At 34.3% G+C, this 19,261-nt stretch overlaps 1 protein-coding gene across 3 annotated transcripts in view; it reads right to left on the minus strand.

The window, feature by feature from the left end:
• GRIK2 (glutamate ionotropic receptor kainate type subunit 2) overlaps positions 1-19,261 on the minus strand; it is a 360,582-nt gene that overhangs the window by 232,915 nt on the left and 108,406 nt on the right. For all 3 annotated transcript variants that reach the window (XM_085056272.1, XM_085056271.1, XM_085056273.1), the window contains exons 3-4: positions 9,413-9,580; positions 5,246-5,503 (exon numbers count right to left, since the gene is read on the minus strand). In XM_085056272.1, coding sequence (XP_084912398.1) covers positions 5,246-5,503; positions 9,413-9,580 — 426 coding nt within the window. The remainder of the gene's footprint in view (positions 1-5,245; positions 5,504-9,412; positions 9,581-19,261) is intronic.

A 19,261-nucleotide genomic window follows, 5' to 3' on the forward strand; every position in this document is an offset into this window, starting at 1 on the left:
TCCTTGCCCACAAGGCACATTGACCTGGCAAAGGAAGAGGTTTTACGTTATTTGCTCTTGATAAAGAAAACCTCACAGTTTCCTCAAACTTAACACTTTGAGACATTTTTAGTGTTTACAAGTAAACAGGGTTTGGGTTTTTTTTCCAGGAATACAAATTCAGTTAACTGCTCTGTTAAAGAAAAGAAACAAAACCGCACCAAAACAAACAAACAAACAAAAAACAACAACAAAGAAATAAAAAAATGCCAAAAAAAAACCAACAACAAAAAACTAAAAACAAACAGCAGATGTTTCCTACTGTACTGTGGACTGAGCACCTCACTTTTTTATTTGAGAAATCTCATCTTATTTCTGCCTGTCATCTATTTTTGAACAAACTTTGTCATTCAAAAATATCAAAATTTCAAACCTGAAATATATTCTACTGCACACCAGCCATGACATTTTATAAGTTTCTGTTATAGATCACAAAGATTGATTGTCTTCTAAACTGGGGGTGAAATGCAGTGTTACTGTATCTGTTTTAAATCTTCAAATACAGCATTCTCAACTCTCATTCCTTCTCTCTCAGAACAGATCATCGTCATTTAGATGTGTTTATAAAGGAGAAGAACTTTTCACATAAATTGAGACATTACTTAATTCATTTATATAGAAGCAGATATAAAAGCAGGCCTTTTCAGACCAACTCATTTTCTTTGTCTTCTCAGTTGCCTGTTCTTTCAAGTACCTTTAACACCTATTCTTGTCTTTACAGTGTACTGTGTACATTCTCCTCAAAGTGAAATTTTCTCCCTAGCCAAAATTTACTTTGAATCTCTTAGATGTTTTTTCTCTTTAATCCTTTAGCAATGTTGCCCACCTGCCATTACCCCACATCCATGTCACTGACAATATGTTTAATTCCCTTTAGTTTAAAGTTATTTTAACTGCAAAAGTTACTATACTTTGGTAGTAGAAATACAGGGTAAAAATAAGGGGGAAAAATCCAAATGCAATAAATTACAAGATGGAAGATATCTGGAAATAAGACACATGAAAAATAGAATAGAATAATTCAATTGGAAGAGACCTAAAACCATCATCTTGTCCAACTGCCTGACCAGTACAGGACTGAACAATTTAAAATCATTATCCAAATGCCTCTTAAACACTGACAGGCTTGGGGACATTGACCACCTCTCTAGGAAGTCTGTTACAGCATTTGAGAAACATTTTAATAAATTAGTATTTCCTAATGTCAAGTCTGAACCTCGCCTGACACAACTTTGAGCCATTCCCATATTTCTGTCACTGGATATCAGGAAGAAGAGATCAGCACCTTTCTCTCTTTACTTCCCCTCCTCAGGAAGTTGCAGAGAGCAAGGAGGTGTCCTCTCAAGCTCTTTTTCTCCAAACTAGAGAAGCCTCAAGTCCTCATAGGACACCACTCCTTCCAGCCCTTTCACCAGCTCTGTTGCCCTCCTCCAGACACATTCAAGTACCTTAAACATATTTTTAAATTGTGGGGGCCAGAACTGCACACAAAACTCAAGGTGAGGCCACAATAACACTAAATACAGTGGGAATTAGATAATAGGAATTTTAATACTGATCCCAAGAAAGAAATTGTCATTTTATTACAAATCAATGCTACCTGTAAACTGGAGTGAAAATATGAACAAAATTACATCTTTCAAATTCCTTCATTTAAGTTAAAGCACAGGATTCAGTACTGAAGACCAACACAAAACATTTTTATTTCTGAAATAATTTTTTCAGCTTTTACTTTGGCTTCTGTTCACAGATGTAACAGATTTTTGGTGTTTATACTCATTCACCCAAGACCAAAACAAAAGTTAATTAAGAAAAAATACTCAGAACCCTGTTTATATCAACTTGTTCTGTTGATATATAAAAGAATCAATATATTGATATCTATACCAGTGCCACTATAATTTAAAAGCCCTGTCATCTAACCATTAATGTATTTTTCTTTTTTTTAATTGTCTGAGATTCACAAACTTATTTAGTTTTTCTAGTCTGTTTTATCACAGAGATTAGAATATGTACTTGAAATTAAGTTACTGTTCTGAGACCAATTAAATCCATAAGGATGTGTAGCTGATGAACATACTGTCATTTTTCCACCTTTCTTAAAGACAATTGACTGTAGCAAATCTGTAAATCTGAAAGGACTTAATTAGTGTCCAGGGACAGTTTAGTGGTATTTAATTAACAAAGAGACGGCAAATTAGTTTAAGGGGGAAAAAAAAAGCAACCAGCCTCTCACTGCATCCTACTAGGAGGCTTTTTGGTTTTGTTTTTTTGGGGGGTTGGTTGGCAGTTTTGAGGTTGCTGATGCTTTGTTTGTTTCTTTATTTGTTTTTTAACATGAAATCCTAGTTAAAATGAATATATTTTACCATTTTTAATTATCAAAGGAAGCAATATTTTTTTTTTTAGCAAGAAAAGTGTTTTAGAGCCTCATTACAAATTTTTTGATTGTACAACAGATGGACTATATTAAAAAACGTCTTGAGAGAAAAAGAGAATAAACTAAATCATAGAAGGAAGCCGAAAGTATCCATTAGTTAAATGCAAAAAAAAATTAAAATAATAAAAGTGAGTGCAGTACCTTTAAAACAGAGATCCACAAAAAAAAAGGACTCTCACATTTCTAATTCTCTGAAAGAAAAGACTCATCTACTTAGTGCCACAATACCTACTCCATAAAATACTACTAGGGCAGAGGCTTTATTGTAATATTAAAACCTTTGTCCATTCTATGTTCATTTTTATTCTTATTGCCATTTCCCCTCTGTAAAAAAATGCATCTCTTCTTACTGAGACAAGGTAGAATTAACCTTTCCAGTTTATTAATCTATTTCATCTTATTTGCACAGTCTTGGGTCTTCCTTATTACACTGTACTCAACCTGATTTTTGCTCACTCCACTGTTATTGAACATATCCCTCTGGAAGCTTCTCTGTACCTGTTCTAGCATGGCATAATCTCTATTTTCTCCTGTGGCAAGTTATCCTGCGTTCCTCATTACAGACTCCTGAGCACGAGGCAGGTCTGATCAGCACCAAACAAGCCAGTATTCTGAGTCTTAGTCTGACAGGAGGAGCAATAGCTGGACTGCAGAGATTCTTCTCTGACAGCCATTTCTGCATCATAAAACTTGAGGCAGGGTCTAGCTGTTACTCATAGTGCATTAAAAACAAGTTCTGTCTTTTCTGAAATTAGGAATAAGATATACAGCTGCTCCTTCACTGAGAATACTGGGATAATACTTGGATGAAGGAGACAACACACCAATGGCAGTTCTTGGTAGTAAGCTCTTAGGTTACGACAAACAGAGACCGGGATTCCAGATTTTCTCTCTTATTTCAAATTGGGCTGTAAACAAGCATTGACTTCCCCTGTATCACCTTCATACCACACAATCTCAAAATAAATTGTATCAAGACCAAATATAAATATCTATTTTACACATCTCACAGACTCATAAAATAGTTTGGGTTGGAAGGAACTTTACACATCATCTAGTTACAGTCCCATCTGCACAAGCATGGACACCTCATATTAATGTTTTGAAGGCAGCTACTCTAAGGCTTAAAAGGCAAAAACAGTATGGAAGACTGCATTTAAAGTTACGAGGATCAGTCACATAAATGGCTTTCCTTCATACAAGATAGAAACAAGGGGATTGCATAGAGTTGGATGCAATGGTGCTGTCCAGGGGCAGCTGAAGTGTGCACTTGGAGTATTGGTCTCTAGCAGATCTCTGGGAGTGACACTAGAGTTAACATGGGCTTTTACTGACTGCACAGTGCCAAATATCCACACAGCTTTCACCATTTGTTTTTATTCTAGAAGATATACCCCATACTGAAGGAATGAAGAATAGAGATGTAATTTTTTTCTTAGAATGCTTTGAACCAAATGAGCTATCTCTCCTTCATTATTACAAAACTTTACAAATTCCTTTGGCATTTGGGTAACCCCTCATAATTTATTGGAGAAGTATCCAGATCTAGTTTATCCATGTTTCATACCTTTTCTTCCTCTCTATAAAAAAAGTATCAACTCCCTTTGTATCTATGCTTACAATAATAATAGAAATACATAAAGAAAATCTGACCCTAGAAAAAAATATTCATTTTAGCAATTAAATTATCACTGTAGTTGCTATACCAACATATTATTGTCTTGACCAGGATACCCTTTGGGGAATTGTCCATTCAGATAAGGTAAATCAATAGCTCTAAAATCATAATTTTAAAAAGGATACATTATCACCCTAAACAATTATTAAATAAAAGATTCTAAAATGTGGGTGACTAAAAGAGAAACAGGGAGAGAAAAAGGAGAGGGAATTAAGAATTATATCCATCTTACATTAAGGAATAACTGATCAAATAGAAGAAACAGACATAAACAGTAATAAATTGTCTTCAATGCCTTCTTTTTATAGATTTGAAACAAGTTTCAAATCTAAGTTTCAGCAAGGCCAAGGCCTTGTTTCTGACCACCACTAGACCTCAAATGAAATGTAAGTTTTATAGCATTTTTCAAAGATGCCACTGCCAAGGCAAAAGAGAAGGGCAAAATAAATATTAGGGTGAATAAGGGAAAGGTAACAAACTGGTATATTTCTGCTGGAAAGTCAGGAGTTTCACTTTTAACTCTTGTAATTCATCTGCAAAACAAGCTTCCAAACTTCCTTTTGTTCCAATTGCTAAGAGCTGACACCAGGGCTCCTTCAATTCTATCTGAAAAAGCAGATACTAGAATTCCAAACAAATATGGCATCTGTTTTCTAACTGAACCAACACCAGAAGCAGCACCAGAATTTAGGTTTTCTATTTCACTGGGCACACTAGTGTATCTTTTAAGTTACCATATTTTTCTTCCAAGTTTTAAGTAAAATCAAAAGACATAGGCATAGCTGTTAGCAAGTGTTAAAACACTGCAGAAAACACAGATAGAGTGTGACTAATTTATTGACAGCTGTGAGCTCAAACACACAGAACTCAGCAACTGAAGCATACTTACGAAAACACTTATGCTAATAAATCCGCATTGTTTGTTATACACTGCCTCACCAGTAAAATTCTTAATTCTAAAGGTGAATTCTTAATTCACCAGTAAATTAGTTAAGATTTTTTAAATTAAGAAATATGAGTAGTGACACCCTTCTTCCCTCTCTGTATATGTGAACATATCTGCATGTAGTCTGATACTTTAGCCTTACCAGTGCTGTCATCATAAACAACGGTAACTGTTTTCCACTTGAAGAACTGCACAAGATCAAGGATGGCACGGCTGAGCGAAGAGAAATCTGGATAGAGGCTGACATAGAAGGAGTCCTTGTTGTCTGACACTTGATGTTTCCAGCGGGTCTGGATATGTGGAACTCCCAGAGCGTTGCAGATGGATTGCACAGCGTTGGCTGAGGAGCTGTGGGATGGTCCGAAGATGGCTGCCACCCCAAGGGACAGCTGATCGCAGGCTGAAGAGGAGACAGAAGTCTGTCAATGATGAGAGGAAAAAAGGCAGTGTGCCAGAAGGTATTGCACAATTCATATTAAACAAAAGGCACTCCATGAAAAATAACTGTATTACTTACTGGCAGAGCTCCCTGCTTGTGTGACACTTTCCCTTACACATTTCAACTTTGGAATACACTTCCAAGCTTTCACTACAAACTGATGAATATTGACTCTTAACATCTAAATAGCGCTCACCTGTGTTTAATAAACACGTCTATGTCAGTGGTAGCCACAAATGCCAGCAATTGTGTGTCTTTTAGAAAACACTGACAAAAAAATAAGGTTTATGCTTAGCTGCATCTTACATTTGGAAAAGGGTCAAATAGGACACTATACTAATCTAGGTTGTTTAATTGTTAACTTCTTCCTCAGTCAATCAACACTATTTCTACTGAGGTCCTAATTACTCAGAAATTTTACATGTGAAGTAGCTTCTAGTTAATTATCAGACACAGAGTTAATTTCATTGAAATTGACATTTGAATATCTGTATCTGAATGCAGGCATGTTGAATAATACAATTTAAGGACCAATATTTTCCCTAAAGTTAAATTGCTGTCTATTAGTGAAAAAAAAATCAGTGTCCCTTCTTAAAAACTCTAAATGCTCTGTTTTTCTATACTTGTATGAGTATATAAAACTGGCCCTGAGAGTCACTGACATGAAACTGCTGTATTCAAGTGGCTCATCTTCCTGTTTCTGATACAGGATGCCCCTACTTATGTCGTTCATTAGCAGTCTCTGGTCTGGGTTATCTCCCACAGCATACTCCAGTATCATCTTGTCAAATATTAGTTAGGGCATGCCAAAAAGAAGGCAGGAAGAAATAATCTATACTGAAGACTAGAGTTTTGGCCAATGCCCTGCTCCTATGTCATTTACTACCGTAGGCATAACCTTTATGAGTATGCAGTTCTGAAGAATAACAGACTCTCTCTTCTAGGAAAACAACCCATTTGGTAGAAGGAAGTAATGAAAACCAAGCTAGACATGAGTATTTGTATGGGGTTTGATTAATTCTGTTACTCCACCATCAATGTTTCTGATAGCTGAGGAAACAAGCAGTAGAAACACATCTTGCTGCATTGCTTTTCTTATCAATTCACAATTAATTGTTTTAATGTGCACATTATTTTCAGCTTGTTGAAAAATTGCTAAGTCTTTCAAGTGCATTCCAGAAATTATGCTGGCACACCTTTTTATTACTGCAGAACTCCAGTGGTTTAAATAAACTTGTCAGACACACAGGCTCTTCATTGCTATTCGGTGTGTTGCCTAAATGACTAGCTCAATAAAAAAAACATTTATGCTAATATTGCCCTTCCTAAGAGTAATCAACAAGCTTTATGCAAATGTCAGTAAATGGGATCACTAACAACAGCAATAGCTACCAGATGGCTTTTCAATGGACTTTTTTTTTCTCTTTCTGAGATTTGAATAATGCAATGCCTTCACACGTGATTTAATATGGCACTGGTTCTATCAGACGCATACCAATTTTCTTAGCACGTTGAGGAGTACTTTGTTGAATTTACATTATTCTTCACTAATACAGTAGCTTGGAAATATCATCTTGCCTTCAGGTTGCTCTTTCATATAGTACCTTTAAAATCCATTAATATTTCATCTATATTCAATTTCAAAAGATGTGTTAATAAGAGGTCTAAACAGGCTATTTTGGATGCACTGCCTGCCTGCTCACTAATGGACATGATAATGAACCACAAAAATGAGTCAAATGCTTAAACCTCATTGTTAAAATTCTACTTTGGATCCATCATAATAAAATGAACCATTTTGTGTTAACCTTTAGCCTTTGATTCTGAACTAAAGCACCTGTGAGCACAAAAATAGTTGTCTGTATTGTGAATTGATGATGCAAAAAGCTATTAGCACTAGAAGATTACACAGATTTTGATATAGCCTGACCAGTTACAAATAAAGTGTTGCATTCTCATCCAAGATGCAAGTGGGAAAAATTAATATATGCAATCTATTCAATATATGTAATCAATAGCACTTTGCCATTCTATCTGCAGCGATTATAGTCCAACAAGAATTAGCAACATACTATTCAGGCTAGCAAACCCCAAGTAAAGGCTAAAAGTAGTTGCGCTTTCTCAGGAAAGAATTAAAGAATTAAAGATCTCAGAAGAAATTTATCTGCTCTCTACATCCACCCTCAGGAATAGGGAGAAACTGTCCCATTAGATTTCACAGGTCAGCACGTGCATAAGTCAGGAAGCAGTTGAATTTGGAAGGTGAGAAGGAAAGAAGAATGAAGGAAACAGAACTAAGGATCAGCCCATTTATTCCCTGCTGGCTCCCTGTTGGAGATGGAAAGGAAGGAGTAGTCTCTCCCTTAAAACCTGCTTTAATCCATCATCCAAACCACTAGAATAAAAACTCAAAGACACACTGTTAAAACTGTATTTTTGCCTCTTTCTTCTACCATACACTCTACTCGGCAAAAAAACCATCCCGCTAGGCATAAATGTTTAGCCTATAATTTTTCATAAAACAAAGCATTTTTCAATGACCAAACTGTGTGTTTCTGTGCAAATAAGGATACTCTCTTTTAATCCCTAACAAGACTCTATATTTGATTTGTTTATTTGTCAAATAGACAGATAAAACAGGTTAGCAAGATTACCTCTGTTTATCTGTTATAGTAAAAAAGAAATCCCATAATTTCTAAACTGAATGGTTCATTAGTATTAAACTCCACTTTTAAGATGTCTTTCATGTACATTCATCATGACACAGCAGTTTCTCCTTATGTATCATTTCTAATGTTGTATCAAATGTTTTCACTCTTCTTACCCCACTACAACACCAAAATTCCTTTATTGTATAAAGCTTTCTGTCTTCAGTACCTGGGAGAGACATGTTGGGACCTGATCACTTGGCAGATTTCGGCTAGAAACCTGCCATAAGAAACACAGGCTGATCTCCAACTCTTTCACCCTTCTTATTGTTTTGTTATAGACAACATTCAGATGAAATTAGCTCTTCAAGTTATTTAAAAAAAAATTAAAGAACGTGTAATACAGCTTGAAATTCAGTCATACTGAGTTTTGACATGAGGCTTTGTACTTTCTTCTGTACATACATATTGAACTTTTTGGTGTTTGCACTTTCTAGGATACAGCAACAATGCAGAAACTTATACCTTTCTCCCTGACTTAAATGTAAAGCAGTCTGAAAATGTGGATTTTCTTTCGAGAATGAAATATTTTTAAATTTAGGAAAAATATTCAAAATTAATTTTGACTTTTAATTCTTCATAAACATGTCATTTATAGTTAGGAGAAAAGACCTTAACTCAGGCTGAGATATTCACCTGATAGTGATAGTCTTAAGGACAGACTTTATATTAAGGCTTATTTTTATGCCATGCCGATATCAGGTACACAAAATTACAATGACTTCCCTTTTGAAATCCACACATTATTAAATTTATAAAGGCATTGGTGAAGATGTACTTAAAGTAGTTGAATGCTTAGAATTGAATCCCAGGCTCTGTAGAATTTGGGGGAACTTGTCATTTTGCTGGATAAAGTCTGGAGGTAGTGTTTTCTCACTCCAAAGAAACAGATCTCAGAAACACCCTAGTCACATTGTTCAGCAAAATTTATTTCAGATTTTAAATATTTAAGGAAGTAGCTTTTATATAGGGTCAGTGGGAGCAAAGGTGGCAATGTAATTGTTGAGCAGTTACCATTACAGCCTTTAATAAAGCAGCTCTAATGTCAGCGACAATAATGTCACAATTTCATTGCATATGTCTTCATTGGATAGACTTTTTTTCAGGTAAGTAAACTGAGTCTTAGTTCTTCATTAAAAATATTAATTATGCAAAAGGTTACCTTTTTTGGATGCTTCAAAACTGTCATACAGATTTATCTTTTGGGTGTCATATGTTAATGTGGTGTTTGGCAGAAGAGTTCTGTTTCTGTTGATTGTGTTCACAGCAAATCTGAAGGCTAATTCTTCTGCTCCCATTGGACCAGATTCCACACACTCAAAAATGCCTCCTGGTAGAGGGACAAAGATGAAAGAAAAAAAACACTAGTAAGCAAAAAGGGCATAAAATGACACCTTTAATCATCCTTTGGAAAAGATTCATCAGCCTGAAATATTTACTTTAATAAAACTGGTACAGTACAACTCGTGATCCTGATGAGCTTTGAGTCAGACAATAAATAAGGCAGCAACAATTAGAACTTACCTTAAGGAAAACCTGAAAACTTGTTGGGTTTTTTCCATACAATACTCATTTTAGTACTTTGAATATTAAAAAAAAAAAAAAAAGAGTGTAGCGTCATACATTAACCACATAATTTAAAAGCAAAATAGGAGAGGTATGAAGAATATTTAATTATTACATAGCTATTATAACTAAAATTACTATTTTATATAGTTAAATTTGAAATTAATACATTTTCCCCTTTCAGATCTTCCATGACCTGTGTGTGTGTGTGTGGCAGGTGGAAGGGAGACTTCTGGATTCTATCTTTTCACTTACAATACATGAAAAATGAACTGTACAGTTCACTGGAAATGCAACATAAAAAGGAGCATGGAACTGGGATGCCTCAAATTGCCTCCAGAAATGAAAATGCAGAAATATTTTAGCATGACTCTTTGCCTGAACAGAAAAGTACATTGAGCAAAAGGTTCAAACTTTGCTCTTTTGCCCTGAACTGCATGTGGATGCTAACCTCATTCCCAGTAAACGCAGGAACCCAAGTAACTACACCCTGCATAACCTCCATTGTGCAATGAAAGCAGCCCCAAATGAGCCAAGCTACCAGAGGAGGACATGCCCCAAATAATAACAATTTCTAGAACACTTCTGAGCCAACCTTAATCTTAAATGAAGCAAATACATTTGTGTGACAATTCTGTGCTTCAGCTTTTCTTGTTGATGAGATATCATTGCCCAAGGAATGCAAATTTACGCATACTTTGGGGTAATATAATTTACTCTTGGATCTGGAAAGGCCAAGGATATCATGACAATAAAAGTAATTTGAAGATATGTCCTTACTGTGGTGACATGGAATGCCTCAGAAAAATGACCACCATCCTTATGGTCCCTTCAGCCCTCATATTAACAGCCATCTGTCAATACTAATGGACAGACAACAACCATCATCTCAGGATCACTAATTACAAGCCAGGCATTGTGCCTCTGCAAAAAAAAAAAATTATTCATTTGCTCTCTCCTAGCTTGTATTTATTCATTTCCAAAGCAATGTTGATACCTGGACTTGTATTGTCCAAAAAAAATTTATTCAACACAGCTACTTTCCCAGCAAGAAGCTCTCAGAATCTGAATATCCAGTGACTTAATCAAACTGAACTTCAAAAAGGCAGTCAGTTTATAAACAGTCCTGTGAGTAACCAAGTAGATAAACTGTTGGTAAAGCAAAGACATATGTATTTAATATTTACTGATAGTATTAAATATAAAAGGCTTTTTGGGTTTACAAATCTCCTGCCTCCTGCAAACCCATTTCTCACTGCAGAATTGAGGTGTTAACCTTTTTTCCTGCAGATGAGCCTTTTAATTTCTGGCAAGAGTCATAGGAGCAGATGCTCATATAATATTACTTTAAAAGAACAAGCCCTAACCATTGAGATAAGATGTGACTAATAATTATTTAAACATTAGTCATTTCAAACTGGAAAAGAGGCAATGATGGGAAAGGCAGACTCCTAAGAAAAAATTAAATATCTAGGGAAATCCAAAGTGCTTGAGCATAGAATACATATATATATATATATGTACATAATCAGTAACCAATATTAACAAAACTGCAGGAACTAAAGCTAAAGAAATGTAGATAACATTTAAGTAAATATATAAGCCTAGTACACTTTAAAACTCAAAAAATGACCACATTTATTTTTCACAATAATGGAATATGAACATAGAAAGCAACCTACTGCTTTTGAAGTTAATGGAGTGCTCTGTTCAGGGAAACACATTCTAACAGACAAGATTTTATGCTACTAAAACATACAGAATCTAAATATTGCAATTCAAATTGTGTCATATAGGATGATAGTATTTTGATTTGGGGAAAATATTTTAAAATTGCGGCAGAAATCTAAAAATTAACAATAACTTGTAAGTATAGATACTCAGAGAAATAAGAAGATATTTCCATACACAAAATGAAAATTAAGATAGATTTCATAGGCTTTCCTAAGGCATCTGGAAGGCAGTTACTCAAATATACTTGATAAACCAGTATCACACAAACAATTACAAAAAAAAAGATATTATATCCTAAGAAAAAATGGATTAATAAAGAGAAATAAACATTGCAGAATTTTTCTTCTCCTGAAGTTTTTACATTGGAAGATTTCTCCTGTAATTTCAATGTGTCAAAGCTCAATACCATCTTCCTCCTTTATTCTTGCATTTTTCATTATGCTGATTTCTAAATCCTTGAAACAGGAAATTCCTCGTCAAAGATGCAGCCACTACTCTCGGCACAAAAAAAAATAAATAAATAACATTTTATTTTGATCTTGCTTTTCTAGGTAACTCCTAATGCTAGTGACAGTCCATCAGATAGTAAGACAATTTTATGAAGATGATATCTCCTGTGAGTGGCCATGATGTGTAATTATCCACATGCACCATTCAGTGGTTTCTTCCCTCACTCACTAACTTTGTCTCTGTGATATATAAAAAAACAACCTGGCATCATTTGGTCTTTCGGTATCAAGGTATATTCCCATTCCTAAGGAAAAGAGAAGTAGAATACCCTGTCTCTGTTGTTTTATGATTAGGATATTTTGATGGGAGGAAGGTAAACATATCTTCTTATTCCTGCTCCTGAATATTTTCACATTACACTAGGTAGACACTAACATTAAAAATAAGAACCCTAGAGGGATATAAATTAGACCATATATTTGAAGTTTCCTAGCTATTTTCTAACCTGCACATTGTTCAAAATCCACTAGGTTCCTTTCATTTCAGTTTGGCAAAATATTTAGTAAAATATTTTGGAGGCTGGCAGATGTAGGTTCATCTCAACCTTCACACTGAGAGACTCAAATCACCTGGTTCTCAAAATTGCACCATGTTCTACTAATATGCAAAATGACTGAAAATGCCAGGCTCCTCAGCAGTGAATACAGCTTTGGCCAACCTGAAACAGCACACGGGGCAGCACCATTGTTTAACTGAATATATAAACAGTTTAAATTGAGTTTACCCACTAAGCAGAGCAGGAGCTTAGACAGATGCATGTCTTCATTCTGATTATTGGAATATATTAAAAAAACTGATCCTCATCCTCCAGATGGAGAAACTTTGTAAGTGTGCTTGGAAGTCTATACATTAGATGTTTCCAGGATGCTCAGCAATGACACATAAATTAGTTCAAGCATTTACCAGAAAGAGAAGTTTTAAATAGTGCTTTTCTATTGCTGCATGAGAAATAGAAACTTATTCAGTAACTTTAAACTCACCATTATGTTCCTATATTTGTTCTGAGAATGTAAATAATAGGAAAATAAATACTTTGAGTATATTTAAAGACAATGTCATGCAAATCTGCTGGCTTAATACCGAGAGACAAGCCACTAATTACATTGCATTTTTTTTTAAAAATGGAAAGGAAAATAAGAGAATTTGCTTTCCAGTTCAGACATACTCAATTATGAAGGGATAGCAGTATCCAGAAGCTGTCATAGTATATTGTATCGTGTTGTTCCCTCCCAAGCAGGCTGTTCTTTGCTCCTGCTTTACTTTGTATTCAGGATAGCCTTATTAATAATCAAATTGAGGAATGCACTGCATGCCTTCAGATAAGCAGACAGAAGAGTCATAAATCTTGCCATTGGTATGTGGACAAGCAGCCAAACCAACGCCTATCTCAGTCTAACAGCTTGAAAAATGCAGGTGTGGGGATTTGTTGTTTCTTTAACATAGCTTATAGACCCATGATAGGCAGAAACATTAATCCCCAGGTACAACCAGCAGCACATCCTGGAGGAATAGGTTGAAATTCTACTACTACCTCGAAACAGAGACAGAAAACTTTGAAACAATAAAAAAAGTGTATATAAACCTTAACTTGCTTGAATGGTCTCATGTATGGCGTCTTCATTTACAGTGTTAATGATAAGGCAGCTTGTCTCTGCCCTGTAATTGTGACACCAGGGAATATGGGATCACTTATCTACAGCTCAATCTGCAGCCCATGAAGTTTTATTGGCTGTGTACAGTAGGTGACTGCTGGATAGCTGAGCACTTCCAGTTTTTACTGTCACAATAACCACTTAGCAAAAGCTCACTAGATTTTTAGTAGTGATCAACACCTGAAGGATCATAATGATGGGAAATATTTCCAACATGCCAATCCACGCCAGATAAGCAAGAGCAATTAAAAAATATTCTTTACATGTTGCATCTTTGAAGTGACGTCCGGGATAATTCAAATTTCCTATTAATGTCAATATGAAATGACTGCTGTTAATATACTTGAAATCCTGTAGGATTTTTCATCAGTTGTCTCTATTGAAAAAAACATTTATATGACCAAGTTCTTTTACCATAACAAATAGGAAAAAATCAATCATCAATCTAATACTAATGGAATAACAATTTCTTAAGAAACACAAACCATTGAAAAAAAAAAGAGTAATATTTCACCAAAAAGGATTTAATGTAGATGTCCTAACTATTTTCCAAAGAAAAAGAAAATCTAAAATAGTTTATAATTATACAAGTCCAAAAAAATTTGTCCTAAAATTGTTCAAATGCAAAAGTCTACATTTTCCATCAAAAAATTGTAGTGGAATTGACATTTCTCATTAAAAGTCATCCTGTTTTTCTTCACCTTTCAAATCATTTTCTTAAACACAAAATCCAGAGAAAAAAAAGTCAGCTTGCTACACATCTTGGCAAAATTATTCCCTCCCCCCCCAAAATTTTCCTTCTCCAAAGTACCTAATTTCACAAATAGTAGGTTAACCCTCCAAATGATTCAATTTTCCATGTCTATTCCACAATAGGGTCCACATGGAAGATCAACATCTTGTGTGTTTTCTATTTTTATCTCTGTACAACATCTGACAAAACCAGCAGAAAGTACAAAATTGCTTGACTACATAAATCACGAGGTAACTAGGTGTTCCAGGACAAGTTATTAGGAAATCTCTTCTCCTCTCACACACAGAGACCTTTTGAAATAGTGACATACCATGAAACCTGAGCTACTGTTACCTGCTTGAAAAAATCCTCATTCAAGCCAGCTTCAAAAGTATCCAAGTAGGACTCCAATCAAGCTAATAGCAGATCTGGCTAATATTAAATCAAAGAATTCCTCTTTTGTTTCTGGTACAGTCACAGTCACCAGTTTGTTTCATTAGAAATGAATGCTATCTAATTACAGCTACAGGCTATTTTGCACTCTGTGCCCTCTGAAAAATTAAATCCTTAAACATGCAACAGAAGGTCACACTACCTCAGATCATAATCTATCAAATCAGTCAAAATGAAGATTACAGACTACCTGAAATTACTTAGTCAAAAATAACTGGTTTTAAAACTATTGCAAGTGTATGAACTACATATGCAGAATTAAAACTTCCATGGTTTTTAAATGTGAAACCAGGATATAAAAATTCAAGCACAAAATCCTTCACACAGAACATTTTTCACATCAACAAAGTTATGGAAACATTAAAATTAATCTTAATTTTAATTTTAACTGTGATTTCCTTGTATGAAGATATAAAATTGCTTTTTTTTCTAATAACAAACCAACTGGATTGAGGTCTTGCACATACACACATTAGTTGTTAATAGCTATACATTTTTAAACATTTTATCCATATTATCATCATGCACCAATCTGCACAAATTCATTGACATTTATTTAGGTCTTTATTAATACATTATAAAAACTAGCATCAGTCACATGTGACAAGAACACTATTTTTTAATGATACAGCAGCTTTTTAAATATAGTAATGGAAACCTCTATCTTAAGTAACATTAAAAACAGGACTGAGAGCCTGGAGAACATTAAAGCCCAATAACATTTCTTCCCATCATTTTACTTTGAAAAAGAAGTATTTATACAAATATATTTAAATTTTACTACTAAATTTATATGAAGTTCTATATGAATTAAAATATTTTATTTCTTTTTCTTTGCCTCAGGTCAATACTTTGAATCTGAGATAATTATGTTGCCCAGATCTAATCCTGATGTGACAAAGAAATCTCTGCATTGGATTGATTATTTCACATTCAGAAAACATAAACTCCCAGATAGGCTTTGTTTAATTAGCTGGAAAAATTGGGAGGAGTAACTGGTATCTGTGATAAGCAATTTTTCCAAAAAATATTTCAAGACAGAATGCAAGCAATTTTATCAGTTATTATATTATTAAAATATATGCTTATATCTGACATGTTCCAATTTTGAAATTGGCCACTTGGCAATCGGAGCCAATGATTCTGTAAGGAGGTACTACATGGAGAAGATAATAAGTCAAAGCACATTACTGAGAGTTCAGAGGATGGTATTACACTTCAGACATTTACAGAGATAGAACTGATGGCTTTTTGGAAGTGTGAATGGACAGCATGTCTCCAATAGAGGTGTAGCCAGAAGGCAGTGAAGAGGCTCATGCAGAAAGCCCAATATCCCTGACATGGCATGTATGGCACTGCCAGGTGGAGGCACGGGAGGTGCTGAGCTACAGTGACTGATCGAGACTGCTGGCTGAAGGCATTTTAGCCCTAATCAACTGTGCTATGCACTGTGCTGATAATCCTCTTTCAGGTTCTGTTATGGATTTGAAAGCTACAGAGGTGGTTCAAAGAACTCCTTAAAGGGTGACAGCTTAGACTTGTGCTTCCTATAAATACAGAACAAAATTACATCTTAACCACTTATTTCGGTCTGGAACAGGATTTAAGAAATTGAATCACTTTCAATCAAGATGTTAAAATGAATGAAAAATTTTCTTCTTTACAACTTTTTTCCATAAAGTAATGTAGTTTATGGAATTATAGATTTAGAATACAGTAGCATGAATCTGAACCATGCCATGTTTTTATTACTTCTTTTCAAAATTATATTGAAAGCTTTCTGAATCTCACAACAGGAAAAAGTTGAAAAGGATTACTTGACAAAGAAAATGCTGGTTATTTGACTCTGAAGCTGGTTGTAAGTGGATAAGGCACTGTGGAAAAAGACAGCACACTTCAGCAGTAACCTTTATCCATTCTGAGTGCACATAAGGTTTGGAGGAATGAAGCAGGATCTGAAATTTCAGGGGCTTACTTTCAGTGCTACTGATTTCCTGCACAATATTGGACAAGAAGCTTTTCTTAAAAATAAATATTACATCCCAAAATATCTCAACATTGCAATATAGGCACAAATATTGGAAAAATTAACATGTTTTGAAATGAGATATGATTTCTGTTAAAGGCATTCATGGAATCAGTGTATGAAGGAATGATCACAGGATCCTGCAAAATTTGCACTGTAAAATGCATAGAACTATTAATTTCAGCATCTAAGTTATATTTGAATTTATATATTAGTGTAATTGCATGAAACTGACAATGTTAAAGAATGTTCAGATCCTAAAAGGATTTGAATTATCCACTGATTTAAGACAAATAAAACTGTATATTTTCTGACTGCACAATAAAAACGGGCTAAATAATCAATGTTAGGTTTATCTTGCTATTGTTAAATATTAAAAGAGAAAGAGTTTGGTTTGTTTTTCTTAAATGTAAGGAAATAATAAGGAATAATATGAGGAAACAGTAACTGTGATTCTCATTTGAACAAAAGTTTCCTTGCCTTGTAAAAATAGAGAAAAAGGTTTTAAAAGCTAAGTACATACAAATGATAAATGTTTCCAAAATTGTTTTAAATGGAACTGGATGAATTCTTCAAGTCAGATGTGACAAATAACACACATCAGAATCTTCCTTTTCCTCAGCACAGTTCCAAATATGCTTTGAAAATTAATAAATAAAATGCAGCTTGAAAAATATTACTAGGTTGATGTGGCTAGCACTATTTATAAAAATACTGCTTTTCATAGCATCTCTATGAATATTATTCCTTTCAGTCAGAACATCAATAGCGCATGAGTAAAGATGACACATAAAATAACAATACCTGAACACACACCTCTACAGTGTTAGAATGTATTATCCATAAGATTTCTTCCCACATTAAGGGATGTACATTAGCTTTCACTGGCATGTTAAGCAGTGTATTACAGAATACACTTGATAATATCAATGCAATTATCACACTTACATAATAATTAGCTTTTCATGATTCACAGTAACAAAAGGAAACAAAATAATAAATTAAGTCTGATTACAAAAATGCCCTTAGGAGATTTTGCTAAAATGTGCTTTTCCTTACTTTGGTTAACCAAATGTTTTAAACTGTCTTAAAACAACACATTTGTTTCTTTCCCTTGTTTTTTCTTCTAGACACAGTCACTATATAGATATAAAAACTTCTCCGTATCCATGAAGAAAACTTTTTTCCTCCAAAATTTATTTAAAGAAGATAATACGCAAACTTAAATGCCTACATTTTTCAGAAATAGTCTTACATTGGTCCTTATGAAAGTCTTATGTCTGTTTGTAGGCTACTTACTGGGCAGTTACCATCTTCTAACTTTCCTGTTTATAGGTCTGAAGATATACAAATCATAAACAATTTCACTTCATTCTAGAAAGAGTCCTAAAATATATTAGAACACTGACAGAACCAGTTCTCTAAGCTCATCATACAGACCATGGAAAAATGCTAACAGTGTTGCATCAGGCCAGGACTTTTATTTTCCATAATGCTGAGTGCTATTTCTCTTCTTAAACATGAGTTTGTGTCTGGAACCACTTTTGAGCAGCCAAAGCATACATAGACAATGAAGCAAATTGTATCCAGGTTTTCACTTGCTTTTAAAATGTCTCACATATAAGAAATAAGTTAACATTAAAAAAGTGAATCTATTTGGAACTTAACTCCTACAATGTTGTGCTATAAAACACTAATATTTCCACATGAAGAAGCTGAAGAAAAATAAGGGGGTTTTTTTTGTTTTGGTTTTGGTTTGGGTTTTTTTTGTTCAGTTTTGCTTTAATAAGGTAAACAAGAGTCAGGAAAGAACATCAAATTTTACCGCAACTTTTCAAGTAGAGCTTAGAAAAGTCGAGTATCTAATTTCTTCTAAGAAATTCACAGGACCATGGCTCAACAGTTACGAGAAATCACTTCAAAATTCCTGGAAACCAGAAAGGTTTTTCAGGAACTGAAAGCATCCAAGCAGGTAGAGATTATGCTTCTTATACTGCATTATAAACAGCTCATGCTTGGATCTCTCAACATATAAAGATGAAACAGAAAAGGTCTTAAACTTCACAGAAGTCAGAAGACTCTTAATTAGCAAAAGCTAAATGTTCAGCTTACACGGAATGACAACTTCAAGGAAATAAACTGCTTATGATTATGTGGTTATTCATTTTTTTTCAAACAAAATTGTTAAAGCATTTGCCTATAAAGCAGAAAATGAATTATACACAGTGTTTAGAATGATGTCCTAACCAGCAGACAGCATGCTTACATATAACATAATTTTCCACTTTGATTATAGGTTACCACATAGGAATTTTCAGTCTGCAAATTCCAAAAACC

The sequence above is a fragment of the Lichenostomus cassidix genome, chromosome 3 (assembly GCF_008360975.1).
Source record: "Lichenostomus cassidix isolate B80296 chromosome 3, HeHo_3.0, whole genome shotgun sequence".
Lineage (NCBI taxonomy): Eukaryota > Metazoa > Chordata > Aves > Passeriformes > Meliphagidae > Lichenostomus > Lichenostomus cassidix.